This window comes from Polyodon spathula, chromosome 25 (genome assembly GCF_017654505.1).
Source record: "Polyodon spathula isolate WHYD16114869_AA chromosome 25, ASM1765450v1, whole genome shotgun sequence".
In the NCBI taxonomy this organism is placed as follows: domain Eukaryota; kingdom Metazoa; phylum Chordata; class Actinopteri; order Acipenseriformes; family Polyodontidae; genus Polyodon; species Polyodon spathula.
Window position 1 is genome coordinate 18,834,699 of NC_054558.1, and position 16,749 is coordinate 18,851,447.

At 36.7% G+C, this 16,749-nt stretch overlaps 1 protein-coding gene across 7 annotated transcripts in view; it reads left to right on the forward strand.

Annotated features, from left to right (window-relative positions):
- The first annotated feature begins 12,697 nt into the window (after positions 1-12,697).
- Positions 12,698-16,749, forward strand: part of LOC121299453 (splicing factor, suppressor of white-apricot homolog) — a 38,569-nt gene continuing 34,517 nt past the window's right edge. For 4 of the 7 annotated variants that reach the window (XM_041227156.1, XM_041227153.1, XM_041227155.1 and 1 more), the window contains exons 1-3: positions 12,698-13,042; positions 14,977-15,140; positions 16,117-16,248. In XM_041227156.1, coding sequence (XP_041083090.1) covers positions 12,843-13,042; positions 14,977-15,140; positions 16,117-16,248 — 496 coding nt within the window. In that variant the 5' untranslated portion in view covers positions 12,698-12,842. The remainder of the gene's footprint in view (positions 13,043-14,976; positions 15,141-16,116; positions 16,249-16,749) is intronic. The other 3 variants (XM_041227157.1, XM_041227158.1, XM_041227159.1) reach the window with 1 other exon arrangement.

Consider the following 16,749-nt stretch of genomic DNA (forward strand, 5'->3'; position numbering starts at 1 on the left):
CCCCCCCTCTCTTCTAGAGCTGTTGGAGAGCATCAAGGCTATTTCTTTTAAGGCACTTTTTTATTTGGCTCCATAAATATTGTCAGAGCTCTATGCATGTCCATTTAGATAAGAAACATCTTTGAAAGTCTGGCTAATTCATTTTATTCCTTGATATATTTTATGCTGTTTTTGTGTGCCAACAATGATGTTCCAGAGACCCTTAATTGAAGACACAAAAAAGAAATGTCAATTAATTAAAAGTTAATTAATTCTCGATTAGCATGGTAACTGGTTTTAAACCAAGTCTTTCAAGATAAATAAATAAATGTTATTAAGAATTGTTATGCCAGAGGAAATCTTTTCATTGGGTGTTGCTTTTATGTTGCAGGTCGAATACAATACAAAAACAATAACTTTGCCATTTTTCCGATCCAGGAATAAGATGTTAAATTCAAGTTTGTCTGGGTCAACACGCTTTGACCCGGGTTGAGCGAGACAAAATGCACGACGGCTGTTCGTGAGCCGACGCAATAACAAACAGCCAGGCCTGCGTGAAGGTTTCACTTCAGCAAGAAACATTTCTGTTTATTCTGTTTAGGGTTATTTTTGGCGCTTGAGACACAGCATGAGCCAGATTGCAGCAGAGATGAAGAAACATTTGCTCTAATCAACATTTGGGCAGCTGGTTCAGTCCAGAGAAGCTTGGATGGAAGCGCCAGTAACAAGCTGCTTCCAGGGCATATGCACATTGTGTACTTCCATCTGTCAACCATGTCAGCCCTGCTTTATCAAAAACAGTGTGAAATGACGTAGCCGACCGCATGATACTGGGTCCTGACCCGGGTAGGTCAATGTGAAAGGGGCTCTAGACTCCTAGCAGATCCCTATTATTCACGTCCAACCATAGCAACTCGATCTACCTCAGCGGTAAAAAATACCTTATGAATTTTAAGAGCACCTTGCTGCAGGGCTGGAACATCACAATTATTTTTACTGATGTGTTCTTCTTGTTGTAGTTCTTACATCCACTGGGGGCAGTGTCTTACATGGGACGGGTTGGTTCCACACTTACCCAGCTGTACTAAGACAGAGGACCAGTCGTGTAGTTCTGAATCTGAAGGTACTGGGACGCCACTAAAATATAGATTTTCTTAAACAATAATTATTATACAAATTCACATATTTCCACTGTGTGTTTCTCCATCTCTTCAGAAAGCTTTACTTTACTTTTCTGTGTCGGTGGCAGAATGATGATGTCTTGAGATGCCTATAGAAAATTGTTCCTGGAACTGTGTTCTGGCACGTTCTGGCTCAACTGCGCCGTCACGGAAGACGTGTTGATAACCCTTTCAAGGTTTAAAAATTTTACCTATAAAATTATTGCAGCTTGACCTCTGGAGAGGGTTTGAATTACAACACATGAAGTGATTCATCACTGGGAAGAAGCAGCAACTGTTATATCTACCATGAAATACCTGCTTAAATAAGTTTACAAATACCAGCAAGGAACCAAAAGATTTTCAATAAAAGAAAAGGTGGTCAAACTGTTGCCTGAAAATAAAAGGAAACATTTATCACTTCTTTAAATCACACAAATCAAACAGTAAGCCATTGTATTCAATAAGAACTATTTCTTTAAAGTGGACTGCATTAGGAGAATGACACAGTATTGAGCTGAACCAGGCTTTGAAATGACACATATACAAATAAAGGAGGCATTTTCGAAAGAGACATACTTGTATATGCCAGTAACTGTTAAAGTGAGAAGTTTCTTGTGTATTGAAAATTGCTGCTGAGAGTCCTGGCAAAAAATGCACCAGTGCAACAAAGCCACCACAGCATGACATCATTTAGCAAAGAATTTCAAAATAATGCCACTGCAGTATTTCATTTTGCCCAGCAAGGTAGACTAGTCAAAAATAATTATATTGTCAGAATCTATAAAAGAATGAGCCATGTTATCTAAAGCCTTTCCCAGCAAGACTTTTCAACAGATTCAGCAATTGTCACAAATGGCCTTGAAAATTGCATTGTTTAAATACATGTATTCTATATACATGAGAGTACCTATCTATCAATGGGATGTTGCATCTCAGTGAGTCTGTATTCAGTTAAAACATATGCAGGTACTTGTATTAATAAAATGTCATATTAATAAAAGGTCATATTGTTAAATCTATTATGGAAAGCTGCAGCGTCTGTGTGGTCAGGACATTAAAAGAAAATTCTAAAATGCTATTATGGGTTTAATTAAATTCTTCTTAATGAGGCTTATCATAGTATAAGCAATTAAGACCTTCTATAAATCAAGAAGAGACTGCAGCCACACAGAATAAACATTTTACTTCTGATGTTGTTATTACTGTAAATATTTTTATGCTGTAAAAGTTTTACTTAAGATTATCTCTCTAAGGACTTGGGCCAAGGTGTGAGTGACTTTGAAATACTCATATTCAAAGAATGTAACTTGAGTAGCAAACTGTACACACGATTTGAGGACTAAATATACCAACAAAAATACCGCCTGTGCTTATTTATGGTATGGGCAATAGCTGTATACCTTGTTATCTCTGAATAGTTAATCATCCTTTCTTCAAAAACAGGTCATTTTAAGAAGCAATCTGGACCAGTTAAGTGGTACCGCAAATGTACCAATCATGTCTTGTCTTTATTGAATTAATACTTTTCTAACTGGGCCCTTTTTGCAGGTACCACAGTGGTAGGTTGATATTTTAAGCAGGGGGAAGATTTGACCACGCTTAATGGGACATTAGCCATATCACTCAGGAATGGGAGGGTTTTTTTGATGATTTGTAAGGTACAGGTAGAAGTAATTGCAATCTTCTTAAATATCTACTGTCAAGACCATCTGGCACTGTCTGAAATCTCTACCACCCAAACTGCAGTAACTTCACATATGAATAAACCTGTCAAAAAACAAATATGATCACTGCACATGTTCAATCGCAGTCTAATGAAAGGGTTCAAATGCAGCAGGTGTTCAAGGAATTCTGTTGAGATCTATGTAGAATCATCCAAGAAGACATCCTTTTGAAAAGTTAGCCATTCAAGCCAACAAGCCAATTCCTTCACGAAAGAAGAATGTCGGTTACATTTATGTGGACCATCCCAGCTTCTCCTGTGACAGCTGCCATCTATTCTGTTAATTGTCTTTGTGGTTTACAAAGCAAGTAGTACCAGTATGATATTTTGCATGGGTAGATACAGTTTCCTGGCTATTATCTCAGCACTGGCCTTGAGCCACAAAATTATAACTTTTTACATCACTGCCAAGTTTTGGAGGAAAAAAATCAAATCAATACACTTTGTTACTGTGTGATTAAAGTTTCAAACGTTTTTGGTAAGTGGATAATTCACTGTATTTCTCAGTAATGGTAAGCTAGTAAAACTAACATTTCTTCCACAAAGGGGAGCCTTGTGCTCTAATTGTGTTTATTCATCTGTCTATCTGTCACGCTCATGGTGAACACAAAAATTGTCTTGAATTTAATCAAATCTTCTTATGAGATTGCATGTGGTTACAGTACAATATGATAAACTGTTGATTTCATACACATGTTTTTATTTGTTTTACCAATATATCCTCTATACAGAAAGTGTGGGTACTGTTGCTGCTTTCAACTAAAAACAAAAATGTCTTATAGAAATTTAAAAAAAAAAAAAAGCCAAATAATGAAACACCTAAGATTCTTCATCACCCCCACAACAATCAATAACACTTTCAGGGTATTGCCTCTGCAGATTACTTTTTGGACAAATAAGAAGCAGCAGCATTCAGCACACAGTCAGAGTACATGACAAACCCATGCTAGCTGCACAGCACCTGGGAGGACCTGAGACTGCTGCTCTGCACTTCATTATCAACAGAGAGGGGCTCAGGGCTCAGGCACTACAAATTATGTTTTAAAATCCATGGTCTCACTTTTCCGCACACTAGCAACATGGTCATGCCCCTACTTTTATTTTGTTCAAGGTCTTTAGTTTTTTTGCTGTATTTTTAATTTTTTTTTTTATTATTCTTTTAATTTGGGATGTGTTGGTATTTTAAATACAACCTTACAGATACAAAATTGTTGTTTCTTCCTGTCCTTAATCCCTTCCTGTGGTGTAGTTCGATCCCTCTCCAATGGTTGAGCTGCAATCAGCCCATGTGACTCACAGTAATTGTATTGGTTACCGTGGAAGGTAAAGACAGCATCTGATCTGTTTTTATCATTAATATTATTTCTATTATATAGACAGCTGGCAAGAAAGCTATTAAGAAAATGATAGACAGGGACTTTGAAAGTGCAGGTCTGTATCAGTGCCAATACAGGCATCATTGGTGGGATATAATAACTTGAAATCCCAATAGTTGTAAGGGAGGCAGTCAATTCCACTGTTGTATAATTCAACCATTATTGTTGTGTATATAGTATGCATTTAATATTCATATATTTTGGAAAGGGTATTAAATAATAAAGTTGTTTTTCGTTGTGGTGCATAACCTTTAATGAAGACAACAGCAGGGGGCACTCATTGACGTCAGGTCGCATTTTGAATCTCAAGCCACATTAATGAACTGTTTTAACGATCATGCCTTTGTGGGATATCCACAGCCTCCCCTGCTGATGCACACTATAAAAAAAAAAAAAAAGCAAAATTCCTCTTTATCTTAACATCAAATTATTCAAATGAAAACTACCTAAAAATGAAAGCTAAGGGAGAAATTGGTGTGCTAACCAGTCTCAGCTGCTAAACTGAATTTCTGTAAAGAGTTCAGATTTTAGATCTCCCTTAAATATTTATTTTGTGTTTCCACCTTTTTTTCCTTTTTATAGACTGATTGCTTTTTAAAATTATGGTTAAATTTAACTGCAATTCCAATACTGGTATCTATTAAAGATTACACAGAAAGCAACCTCCAACCTTTCCACTCTCCAAAATGATCATTCATACCAGAAGATATTTCAACATCTGTTACAATCGACTTCAGCAAATCATGCACACAAAAAAAGACCAGTTCAATTGCAATGCACTCCCAAATGTTCTACAGTGATCCTTGTCATTTATAATCTATGACATTCAATCACACAGTTGTGCAAAAAAATCAAAACAAAAGAACTTCAGAATACAAAAATGCCCTTGTAATTTGATGGCTTTCGTCTCACACTGTTTTAAAATTAATTCATATTTTTTTCCTCTGTCATTTTTCCTGGTTGAACACATCCCTTAAAGTCCCCTTTTTTTTCGCTTCACCATTATGTTTGCCTCTCATGTCAATTAAAGAGTGAAAGGGTATCTTCAGACGTGTCATTTTTTGCTGCATTGCAGCATTCTCTTGTCACATCGCATACGATGTGTAAACATATAATTTTCTGATTACTTTTATTTAATTTACATACATTTACACAGAAGGTTTGCCGCCGCTTCTATGAGGCACTTTACTCTAATAAAGAAAAAGCCCTTTGGTGTTTAAAAGAGTGAACACACGTCAGCTTTGTCTCCTAAAAGGCTTAACCTGGGGGGAGTGACTTTCATGCCCATTCATTTGTTAAGAATCCAAAATCCTTTTGCCGAAGTGCTAAACATCCTTCCCTAGCTTGTGTTTGCTGCTGTAGAATAGCTTCAGCACTGATGCTGAAAACGAAAAACAGTGACCCTTTTGTTCCCTAATATGCTTCTGCTGCGGCTGTTTATCTGGCTACCATTACCATAACAATAACAATTACCATAACAATAACAATTACCATTGTTCAAGAAACCTCTTGATACTTCCTTACTGATCAATAAAGTTCCCTGATTATGACCGAGAGGGTTTCAACAGACCTCTGTACGCCTTATTTGTTTGTTGTGCAGACTGTAGATGCTTGATTATCCGAATCCCTCTGACATATTCTATATATATATAGAGGTTTTAAGATGGCTAATATTCTATGAATCCAATGTTTATTAAAATTTGGTTGAGTTGGATTTGGTGCAAAGTTTTTCAGAAGACAAGACATTGCTGCCATTACCCACAGCAGTGTAATTTACATATCCCTTATTTACAAGGTTTGTCCTCTTTTGACTCTGTTATATACCCTTCTAGTAGAAATACATTTACAATTTTATTACTAAAGCATTTTTGAATATATTCGCTTTGTAATTACATACCAGTATGCAATTCAATTCTAACTACATCATAACTGATGTGTAATTAAAGTATAATTAAGGGCACTACAAACTTCCCAAAAATTGATTGTGAACAGAGCTCAGACTTTTTTTCATACTGGTTTCATCTGCATATGCTGTTATAAACTTGAACTACATAATTCATCAACTCCTTATTACACAACAGGCTCCTAGTAGATGAACAGTATTGGATTAAAAAAGAATAAAGAATATTCAGATTTCCATGCCAATACTCTGATGTGTGGCCATGTAGTTATTAAAGTTGATGAGATCTCGCCAATACTGTTAGCCCCTATAGAGTCCCCTGTACAAGTCAGGTGTTTTACAGAAATGTCAGCATGTTCCTCCCCAAGAACATCTTTGATGATATTAAACAGGTTGTCAGTATTGTATTTCTATATTCTACCAGTCTGTCCTACACTGGCAGTTTTAAACCAATCCACCAAGGAAGGGTAAAACCTAAATATGCCTCAAAAAAAAAAAAGTGCCAAAATATTTACTTTGTTTTTGACTTTCACCCTTTGTTGAGTTTTGTCTGACTGGAGTAAGAAATATTCAATAAAAAATATAGTGAGAGTCAATGAGAAATCCTCACAAATATAGGAATGCAAACGTGTGTGTGTGTGTGTGTGTGTGTGTGTGTGTGTGTGTGTGTGTGTGTGTGTGTGTGTGTGTGTGTGTGTGTGTGCGTGCGTGTGTGTTTTATAGGCTTTAAATGTCAAGATTACATTGCCAACACTTTCTGTTTTTCAGAGATCGATAAGGCTTTTAGAGTTGCTGGAGGCCCAACAGGCTGATAACACTGGCCAGAACTTTGTGATAAAAAAAAATAATAATTAAAAAATGCTTTTTACTGATTAAACCTGGGCTGAGGATTTCTTCCTCTCAAGTAAAAGCCAGCCCTCCTTTAAATTAGGTGGATAGTGCTTTGTAGCGTCCCGCAGGCGAGAACCAGACAAGAGAGCTTCGCTATAGGGTTATACTAAAATCCGGTAGCCAGACTAAGCCATTTTAGATATTGTGTCTTCAGAGATTAGTTATAGATCTAACAAATTTCTTGACACACAGGTTTGTCTACAGCAGGGGTCTCCAACCCTGGTCCTGGAGGGCCCCTATCCAGCAGGTTTTATAGATGTCTTTACATCATCAGTGGCTAAAGATCTGGAACACCTGTTAATCTTGACTGATTAAGCCAATAATTAGTTCAATTAAGTAACCGAGAGATTGGTTGAAACGAAAACCAGCAGCCACAGTACCCCTCCAGAACCAGGATTGGAAACCCCTGGTCTACAGAAACAAAGAGACCACCACGATATAAAATATAACAGTTTACATGCAAAATCCAATACAGAAAAGTTACAAATAGCAGCAACAAGGTGGCTAAAGGCAAATACAATACAGATAGGTAATAATTAGCAATAGTGAGGTAGTTTATACATACAGGATCCAAAACAGTTACAAATAGTAGCAAAATGGTAATTAAAGCAAAATTCAATGTTAATAAGTATCACCAGGCAAATAGCTCATTGGACCAGAATAGTAGTGACAACGTCAGTGATTATTAACTACCAAACAATGTGTGCTCTGTAAAACAAATATCACACTGCAAAGAAATCCTATTAATACTTATAATAACACCAATAATGCTTGTTGTAATATGGAAAAGAGAAATAACAGCACATATTATTCTGCTTGGTTTAATGATCTGTCTGTTTACAGCACACAATCCATACACTTGGGTGACTAAATTCACAAATCTCCTATATGCTGTATACCAGTATATCATTTGTATGTAAATCCTGTGCTGGTTTTCTGGTGCCTGATTTTGACAATTACATTGAGAGCGTGCCTAATTACATTAGGCACGCTGTCAATGTACTCCATGAAACAGGGTCTATAGAGACGCACCAAGTTCACACATGGTATGAAATCTTTATCTTCAATACCATATCAAGTTCAAGTACATAGCAATAGATATTGAACAGGTGTAGGAGAGTTGAGGTCACTGAAGGTAGTCAGACAAGGATTGACACAAGCACTTCTGTCTGAAGATGGGTGTGCATGCAATAATAAAGGCTCGCTTTAACAATAACATTGCCCGAGTATAAGAAGAATACAAAATGGTAACTAATAATATACAGAGGTTGTATAAAAAATTGGACGTGCCTGTAAATATGCTGTCAATAGGGTCCTCTATCAAAGTCTGTCATTTTTTCACATATTGCAGAATACATGCCTGGGATGTAACTCGCATAACTAATCAATCCAATTGTGTGTGGCCGATTTTCCTTTTTTGTCCAGCCCCTGTGCATAAAGGGCTCAGCCCATTCCATGATTAATTACCCAGCTAAGTGGAGGTACTGATCCAAACCTTGTTATCTGTGATGCACAATTATGTAGATGGCATTGTACATAATGTAAAAGACACAATACTCTTAGAGATGCAGATTATTTTCATAATTTTATTCCAGTACACACATGGTCATATTTCAAGCACCTAAAGGTAGATCAGGTGCTATTTAGATCAATTAAATCATGTAGCTAATATCAAACACAAGATGGGCAGTCCTCTGGAGCTTCTGCAACCCTCCTTTGATCACAGATATGTTACAGCCAATGTTTTGTTGTTGGCTGCAAGACATCCAGTGTCTTTTTCATTCATCATTCAGTCACGGGTCATTATGATGTGCAGGTGAGGGGCTTCATCAAACATTCATAGAGCTATCTACTGTTTTGCTTTTACAATGCGTTCCCAAGCTCTCTCAGTGCATGCCTTCCAGTTGTCCTAATCACATCACCCTGATCACAGAGAATGAACAACCTTGGAGATTCATTGCACAGGGCAACCTCAGCATGACAACCCTGATAGAAATGAACGTTCAGTCACTTTAAATTGATTAGATTCCGACCGGGAATCTGAATTAAAATGTAAAGAAACCTGTCTGTATTTCAGCCCCTCATATTTGAGGTAAACAGCAAAAACACACAGTTAGAATTGTTCTATTTGTTACAGCGTCTAGTAATCATTTTGATTTTTGAATGAAGCAAAAAAGGGAGGGCATAACCATCCATGCAATTGCAAAACAAGAATGTGAAACACATATAACAAACCGTTTCTCTGAACAGCTACATAGATAATGTCCAAAGGGCAAAACGAGTGCTCAAGCACTGTTCTCCATAAAAGATATATTGGCTAAATGACCTTTTATTTTACAAAGGCAATTTTTATGCATGGAGTAATTTTGTGCCCAAGTTTTTTTATTTGATTAATGTGAACAAAATGCCAGCATCTCCTCACTATACTGAAAGCATTGTTGGCAAAGAGAATGAGATAGATATGGATGGGCAATATTTACTTCGGCTGGTCATTTGAGATCCAGTACCTTCCTATCATTATCACATGGGATTTCTAGTTGAAAAACATACCAGTAATCTATAATAAACTATTAGATTGAGCACATATAAGTGACTATATTATTAATTGTGTATGAGCATCTCTTATATGCAATAAAAGCCACCCTACACACAACATATTAACTTATAATATTGTAACATTTTATTTTAATACAAATGTGTGTATTGTAAAAAATGCCTCTGTGAACCATATTTGCACATGTTTTTTTTTTTGTTTTTGTTTTTTTTCTTTATGTGAAAAGAGAAAAACTGTTCAGATTACTGAGCAATCTCCTGTGAAGCTTATTCTAGTACAAGGTGATTAACGATGACAGCCGTCAATGTCTTGACTTGAATCTGGATCACAGTGAGCATACCTCTAATAGCATGACAAAGAAGGGCAGGTGGATTAGAGATGCAATTAACACATAATACTATTTCCAGCTGCTCCGTTTTGTCTACATTAGATTTAATTACGCATTCTTGTGCTTACTTGGCCGGGTCAGATTTGGGATGAAAATAATGATCAGTACTAACAACATAAGACAATTGCATAAATCTACAAGACAGACAGGCGCTGGTCACTAGTATATTTGAGTGTACCATGGCAACCCAGAACTCAAACAAACACCTGTTGTTGCAGTGTAGCTATACTGGTGCTGTTCAGACTTGCTTTCACAGTCTGTATGTCTTGATCAACCTTGGTAATGTTGGGATAGGTCTACTGGATGTGGGAGTGGGGCTTGAAAACTGTGAATTGAGAACAGTTTACCAAAAAAAAAATCATTTGGATCCCCCTTTGTCTTTGTTTATAAAAAAACAACTTGGTTGCAGGGTCAGCTACATTGTTTGTTGCTTGTGTTATAAGGTGAAGTACATTGTTTTCCTTTCAGTAAAAATTGAGCAATATAAATCACAGGAAGTGAGTCAGGGTCTTGTCACTCTTTTAACAACATTGAGCTACATGCAACATGATAGAGCAAGTATATCAGCTTGCATGTTAAATGATTTAGCTTAAATATATCAGATATGTATTTACATTAAACAAAATGAATTGCAACCATCACCAGATAGTGAGTCACTGCGGTTCTTGTTTTAGGTACCGTCCCGACCATTTTAAAGAAAGTGCATTTTGTGGTAGAATAGGTCACAGCTCCAAGTACGAAACTCTCTTGTCAAAGAAAATACACTCTCCTCATGCTGCTGTATACAAATGAACAGCTGAGACATTACAGCTCTGCCAACAAATTGAAGCTACCAGACTGAATCGCACCTGGGACTAGGCTTAGTAATGATTCCCTGACTCTGAGTTCACAGCTGAAAAGCCAGCATTGCTGTATGCTTAACAGAGTATTGATTAAAACCTAACCGAACTACACAAGTGAAGACATTTTCTGACAGAGTGAAGGACCTGACAAAGCACTTATCTTGTTTTAACTAGTATGTACTCCGAGCTAAATTGGGGAGAGACTGCAAAATGTTTGAGTTGTTTTCAAGTAAGGCATTGATGCTTATATAATGTATGACACTCCTACAGTGAGCTTCAAGAAGGTAACTTTCTCATTGTATATTAAACATCTTGCAGTTTGTTTTCCTAAAAGCAGTTAACAAGTTAATAAGTAGTTAACAGCAATGACATATAAACCATGTATACCCTGCTCGATGACACTCGTAGAGACAAGTTTGGTCAACACTCAAATATTTCTTCTTCTTTTAGACTTGACCACTAACAATTATATCCATCAGATTCCTCTTACATTTCGTCTTAAATTTATAGGACTCGAAAAAGTCTCGGTCTCTGAGATTTGTTTATACAATTAATCTGCTAATGAGATGAGAGTCATTCTGGATTTATGCTTAAATCTATGGAACCACATGGGCTTAACGAAACATTAGATCTCAAACCATATCTCTAAAAATGTAAAATGTTTTAAAAATTGGATGATGAATCATTAAATCTCAACTTAAATCTCCAGGTGTCCAGGCCAAGGTTGAGAATCACATTCCAAGGTCTTCGAATCTTTAGTATTGAATAACTGTGTTTAAGTTAACAATGTAATATGATCTGTAACGTATAGAAGAATATATGGCTGTGATTTAATATATCATTGTTTTATTTCATTATTGCATAATTACACTATGTATGGATTAACAATAGAGTCTAAAATTATTTTCAACAATGTTATGATAGGTGAAAATGGTCATCTGTAACGTTAAGTAATGTCTATGGCTATTGTGTGGTCCAGTGGTTAAAGAAAAGGGCTTGTAACCAGGAGATCCATAGTTCAAATCCTGGCTTAATCACTGACTCATTGGGTGACCTTAAGCAAGTCACTTGCTTATTAGCAAGTTTAAAAGACACATTAACATATAATATGTGTGTATATATATATATAATCTGCAATAAAAACACATTTCTTCAGGGTTGCTACGACATTAATTGATGAAGAAAAATAAACATATCCCAGGTTTTCACTCTGGAAATCTCGTCAATGACAATACACGTTTGCTATAAAATGCTGTTTATTTCAAAACTGCACACGTGAGACCTGCACAGCAAATTGAGGTGTGTGACAGGTAAGATTCAATAATGTAAAGATGCTGTGTGGGAAGACTGTTATAGTTCTTGTTATAATGTATTAATTGTATGCACAAAAACAAAACAAACACGTGGCTTCCTTTGGATGTTTTACACAAGACAACAAAAAAGTACATATGGAACACGGGACCAATAAGAATCCTGCCCAGAAGTTATTAACAACCTTTAATTAAAATGGGTTAATGGTTTTCTGCTATTATATTTTATTTGAAGGTACCAAATATTACAAATATAAGGTTAGCTACATTTATAAAGCTCTAATGTTTCAAGTATGCGACTACTTTGAATGTTCGTTTTTCATCCTACGTCGTCTACCAGCAACCAGAGAAATAATTCACGATTTGGCAAAGCACATTCAGCTGAGCAGATGTCCTGTTTGGGTGATAAACTATAAAGATACAGCACAAATACGACACACTAGTAAAAATATAAATATAATAACATGTACAAACTAGTAATATTATTATATATATGTTTTTTTTAAATAAAATAATCAAAGCGTTTTTTTAACGAATCTGCTGTGGTCAAATTAGCACTGAATCTTCCTAATCCGCCATGTTGACTGGTATGTGTGAATGTTATGTTTTTGAAGTGTTGTGGAGTATTTACACCTCTAGTACTTATTACTAGAATAACAAACTTTAAACAGAGGGTGTATAACTCGTATTGAGAATTTACTGTTGCCGCTGCAGGAATGTATCGTCGCGGCGTGAGTAAGAAGGATCAAAAGGCTGTGAATAGTAAGAAGACAAATGATAGCGTTGGTAAATTTGCCGAGCTGCTGGTGTTCGGCTATGAGTGTAAGGTGTTCCGGGACGATGAGAGGGCTCTCTACCACGAACAGGGCAAGCACCTTATCCCATGGATGGGGGACAAGAGCATCATGATTGATAGGTCGGTTTAATAAACTAAAAAGGAAAACTATACCTAATCAACTAATGTAATGCCTTCCAAAAGGACAGCTGGGATGTGTTGTTTTTCTCTTTCCTCTTTAAGAAATCAGTCCTTGACACAACAGCGGACAACAGATTGCCTGGCTTTCGCATACATTTTCGATAAAGCTGAAGACGCAATGCATAAAATATTGGAAAAGCAAAACTGTACTAACATTAAGATGTTGCGTCTTCTTTTTTTGTGGCTTGGTACTGTACAAAACTTACCGCAATTTCAGTAATTTTATACATTTTAATAGGTCACTTTTTTCACAATTGGGTGTTTGCCAACCTATGTGTTAAACTGGAGCCCTGGTCCAGCAAATGCATGAAATCAGTGTAGTATTTTAAACAGTAAATTATTAAGCCGCTTATATAAATGACTAAGGGTATAAAACACACAATTGTATTACAGTTCTAAGTTAGAACACCCCTTTGCCATTCCAGAATCCGATCTCTGACCACTACTGGGAAAAGGACGCTGCATCTTTCAAAGAATCTGCTCTGGTACATTTACCACTGGCAGTGCTTGCTCAGGATATTTCCCTTGCATTGTGTACCTAGTGTAACCTAGTGTACATTAATGTTTTCATAGCCACTGACCTGAAGGCACCTACATTTCTTTGTTGCCATGTTAGAATACAGGCCTGTTGTGTGCATGATCTGGCAAAATTGGCTGGTGTTGAAATGAGACCAGAGCAAATTTCAGTTCTGTAAATGAAAACAGTAAATTAAGGAGGTTCATTTTGATTTTCATTCGCCTGCCCTACCTGCCTTCAATGTTTTCACAAGGTTTCTTTAACATATAGTGGCAACCAGGACTCATGTACATGGCATGGGACTGCATTCTAAATACAATATGTATATGATAATTTCAGCTGACATGTTGTAGGTACCATTATTGCATGTAAATATTTCCTTTTAAACAGTCTACAAAAGTACAGCGTTGATATGCAAAAAGTTTCCTAAGTGATTTAATGGTGGGAACACCCAATATTATTTTAACAATAAATGTTGTTTGGAAGAGACCCTACATTAACATGATAAAAGCATCTAAAATTGGTAACAATTGAGGAATGTTATCCAGAAGTATTAACCCCCACCATACCAAATACTAATAAATAAAATAAATATATTCATATGTAGTCTTCATAGCCATGTACTCCAGCGTTATTTTAAAAAATAAAAACTTTAGACTGGTCCTAGATCTGTTTGCCATTAATGATAGTGAACCTTCTTAATCTGCATGTCGCAGTACTTGTTTCCAATGTGTATGTGTGTGTCTCTCTATCACGTAATCCAGACCTTATTTCCTCAGCGAAGTGGCTAGGGGTCGAGCCTAGCCCTGATTGGCTCATCAGCGCCTGCACCTTTCTTTTGCCGAAGAACTCTGGACTGAGAGGTGGGATAGCGGAGTGAACGCAGGGAAATTTCGTCCGTTTCGTTCTAACGGATAGGTATTTATGTGCTCGGGTTTGTGTGGATGTACATTTTTTTCATTTGTAGAGGAAAGAAAATACTTTGCCCCAAGTTACACAGAAAGGAAAAAAAAAACAGGAATGGTTGATTGAACCATGTAAGGTAAGCTGTGAGAGTCCCCATGCAGGGTTTCTGTTTATCACAGCTCGAGTATAATTCAGTTTTATTATGCATTTCTCTTCCAGAAGTAATTCCTTTTATTCATTAAAAATATATATTTATATTTTTAAGTTAGGTTTCTGTCCTGCGCTTCATAGAAATTGTACTGTATTAATGTGCTGTATTTTGCTGTAAAAAAATATTGAATTGCAGTAGTACTTCCATTATTCTTTAATTTTAGGATCCCCTTAAGGGTAAGTATGTGGTGTGCTAAAAGCAGTATGATTCACTAAGTTAACCCTAATGTTCATTTTCCAGGTACGATGGCCGCGGGCATTTACATGACCTCTCTGAGTACGATGCAGAATCATGGAATCGCGACTACCATCTCTCAGAGGAGGAGGCCAGAATCGAGGCCCTGTGTGACGAGGAGAGGTATTTAGCCTTACATACGGACTTGCTTGAGGAAGAGGCAAGGCAAGGTACTACACCCAGAGGAAACTTTCTTTACAGCACACGTTTTTCTTTGTCTGAGAACTGTACTTGCCTGTGTACAAAGTGTTGTTTTTGGCCCACCGGTTGCTCATGTACTCACTTGTTTGTGATCTGTTTAACAGTAGCCATTTGGAAAGGAAAAGGAGACCTTGCAATTCTCACTGGACACCAGGATTTTTTTTTTAATGCAAAATAAAGTCCTCCTTGGGCTTTACAGAGCAAATGGGACTGCACTTGTAATAACGATAAACAATATTGCAATACACGAGAGCATGTCTCGTTGATAAGTGACATTTGGCTTTTCTAAGTCAGTTACTCCGGGGTTAAAAAGATTAAATAAAATGTAAGCACCCCTGTCCTTAATGGGATCTGACAAATCTTACAACATGCACAAGTTTCCATTTGTCCATCTACAATCCTCTTCTTTACAGTGTCTTATTTACATGATTATGATCATTTATTTTATTTATTATTACATCATTAGTGACATACGACTAAATATGTGCAAGTATATTCACATGCTGGCTAACTATATTCAGTAACACAACAGCCAGCTAAAAAAAAAATCCTTTCTTACAAACTGCATCTGGGATCATTGAACAAAACGCCTCAGGACAACAGTAGGTTTGTTTAAACCTTTCCGGACAGAAAAATGGCTTGGTTAGATAATGCCACAGACAGACAGGTAAATATTTGAAAGGCTACCTGAAGCTTTTTGAATCATGATGGATCGGCACAGCTGTAAATCTCAAATGCTTCGGTCATTCACCAGTGAACTCTGCATCGTTGGAAGTTTGTGAATAGGAATCGCAGATTATGCGTAATACATTTGTGATGTTCATTTAAAAAATATTTTTTGCATTACGCAAACTGTGTTATTAAATGTTTTTTTTTTTATTATTATTGTCTAGCCGTTGTTCTGTGTATCATTTTCTAATTGTGTTACTCCTTTCTAATTTCAAGAGGAAGAATATAAGCGCCTGAGTGAGGCCTTGGCTGACGAGGGCACCTATAATGCAGTGGGGTTTCAATATAGTGCTGATTACTACGACCCCTCACAGCCCACAGAAGAGGAGGAGTTAGCCAAGGAGGCTGGTAAGTGAATCCACCAGCTACAGTGGCAGATTTATTTTACAATAAGCTTTATGGTATGCTATTGTTTTCCTTCATACTAGAGAACTCCTACCCCAGAGTCACTTTCAATATCAAAGCAGTGTATGTGTGAGAAGGGAACAGCAAACTCTGCCTGTGTTACACTCGCTTGTTGTTTTCTTCCTGTTTAATGCATGCCACTTGTATTTGGACTAGTGCACAGATTGAATGCACCATCTAATATTCTGTTTAACCAAATCATTTTCTGCTGTTGTTGTTGTGAGTGCAGTAGGGATTGCTGGTTGATGAACTAGCTGGAGTAAAAGTGCCTTGTGTGTAAAAAATAGTCTTGCTCACTATTTACTGTTTGTGTGCTTTATGATAATGTCCCTTTAATCAGAACCTATACAAAGAAGCCTCAAGGTCTGCCTATTTTGCTGTGTACAAATGCTTAAAAATAGTATAATTAACTGAGTACAATAACAATTACATAACTGGTCATCC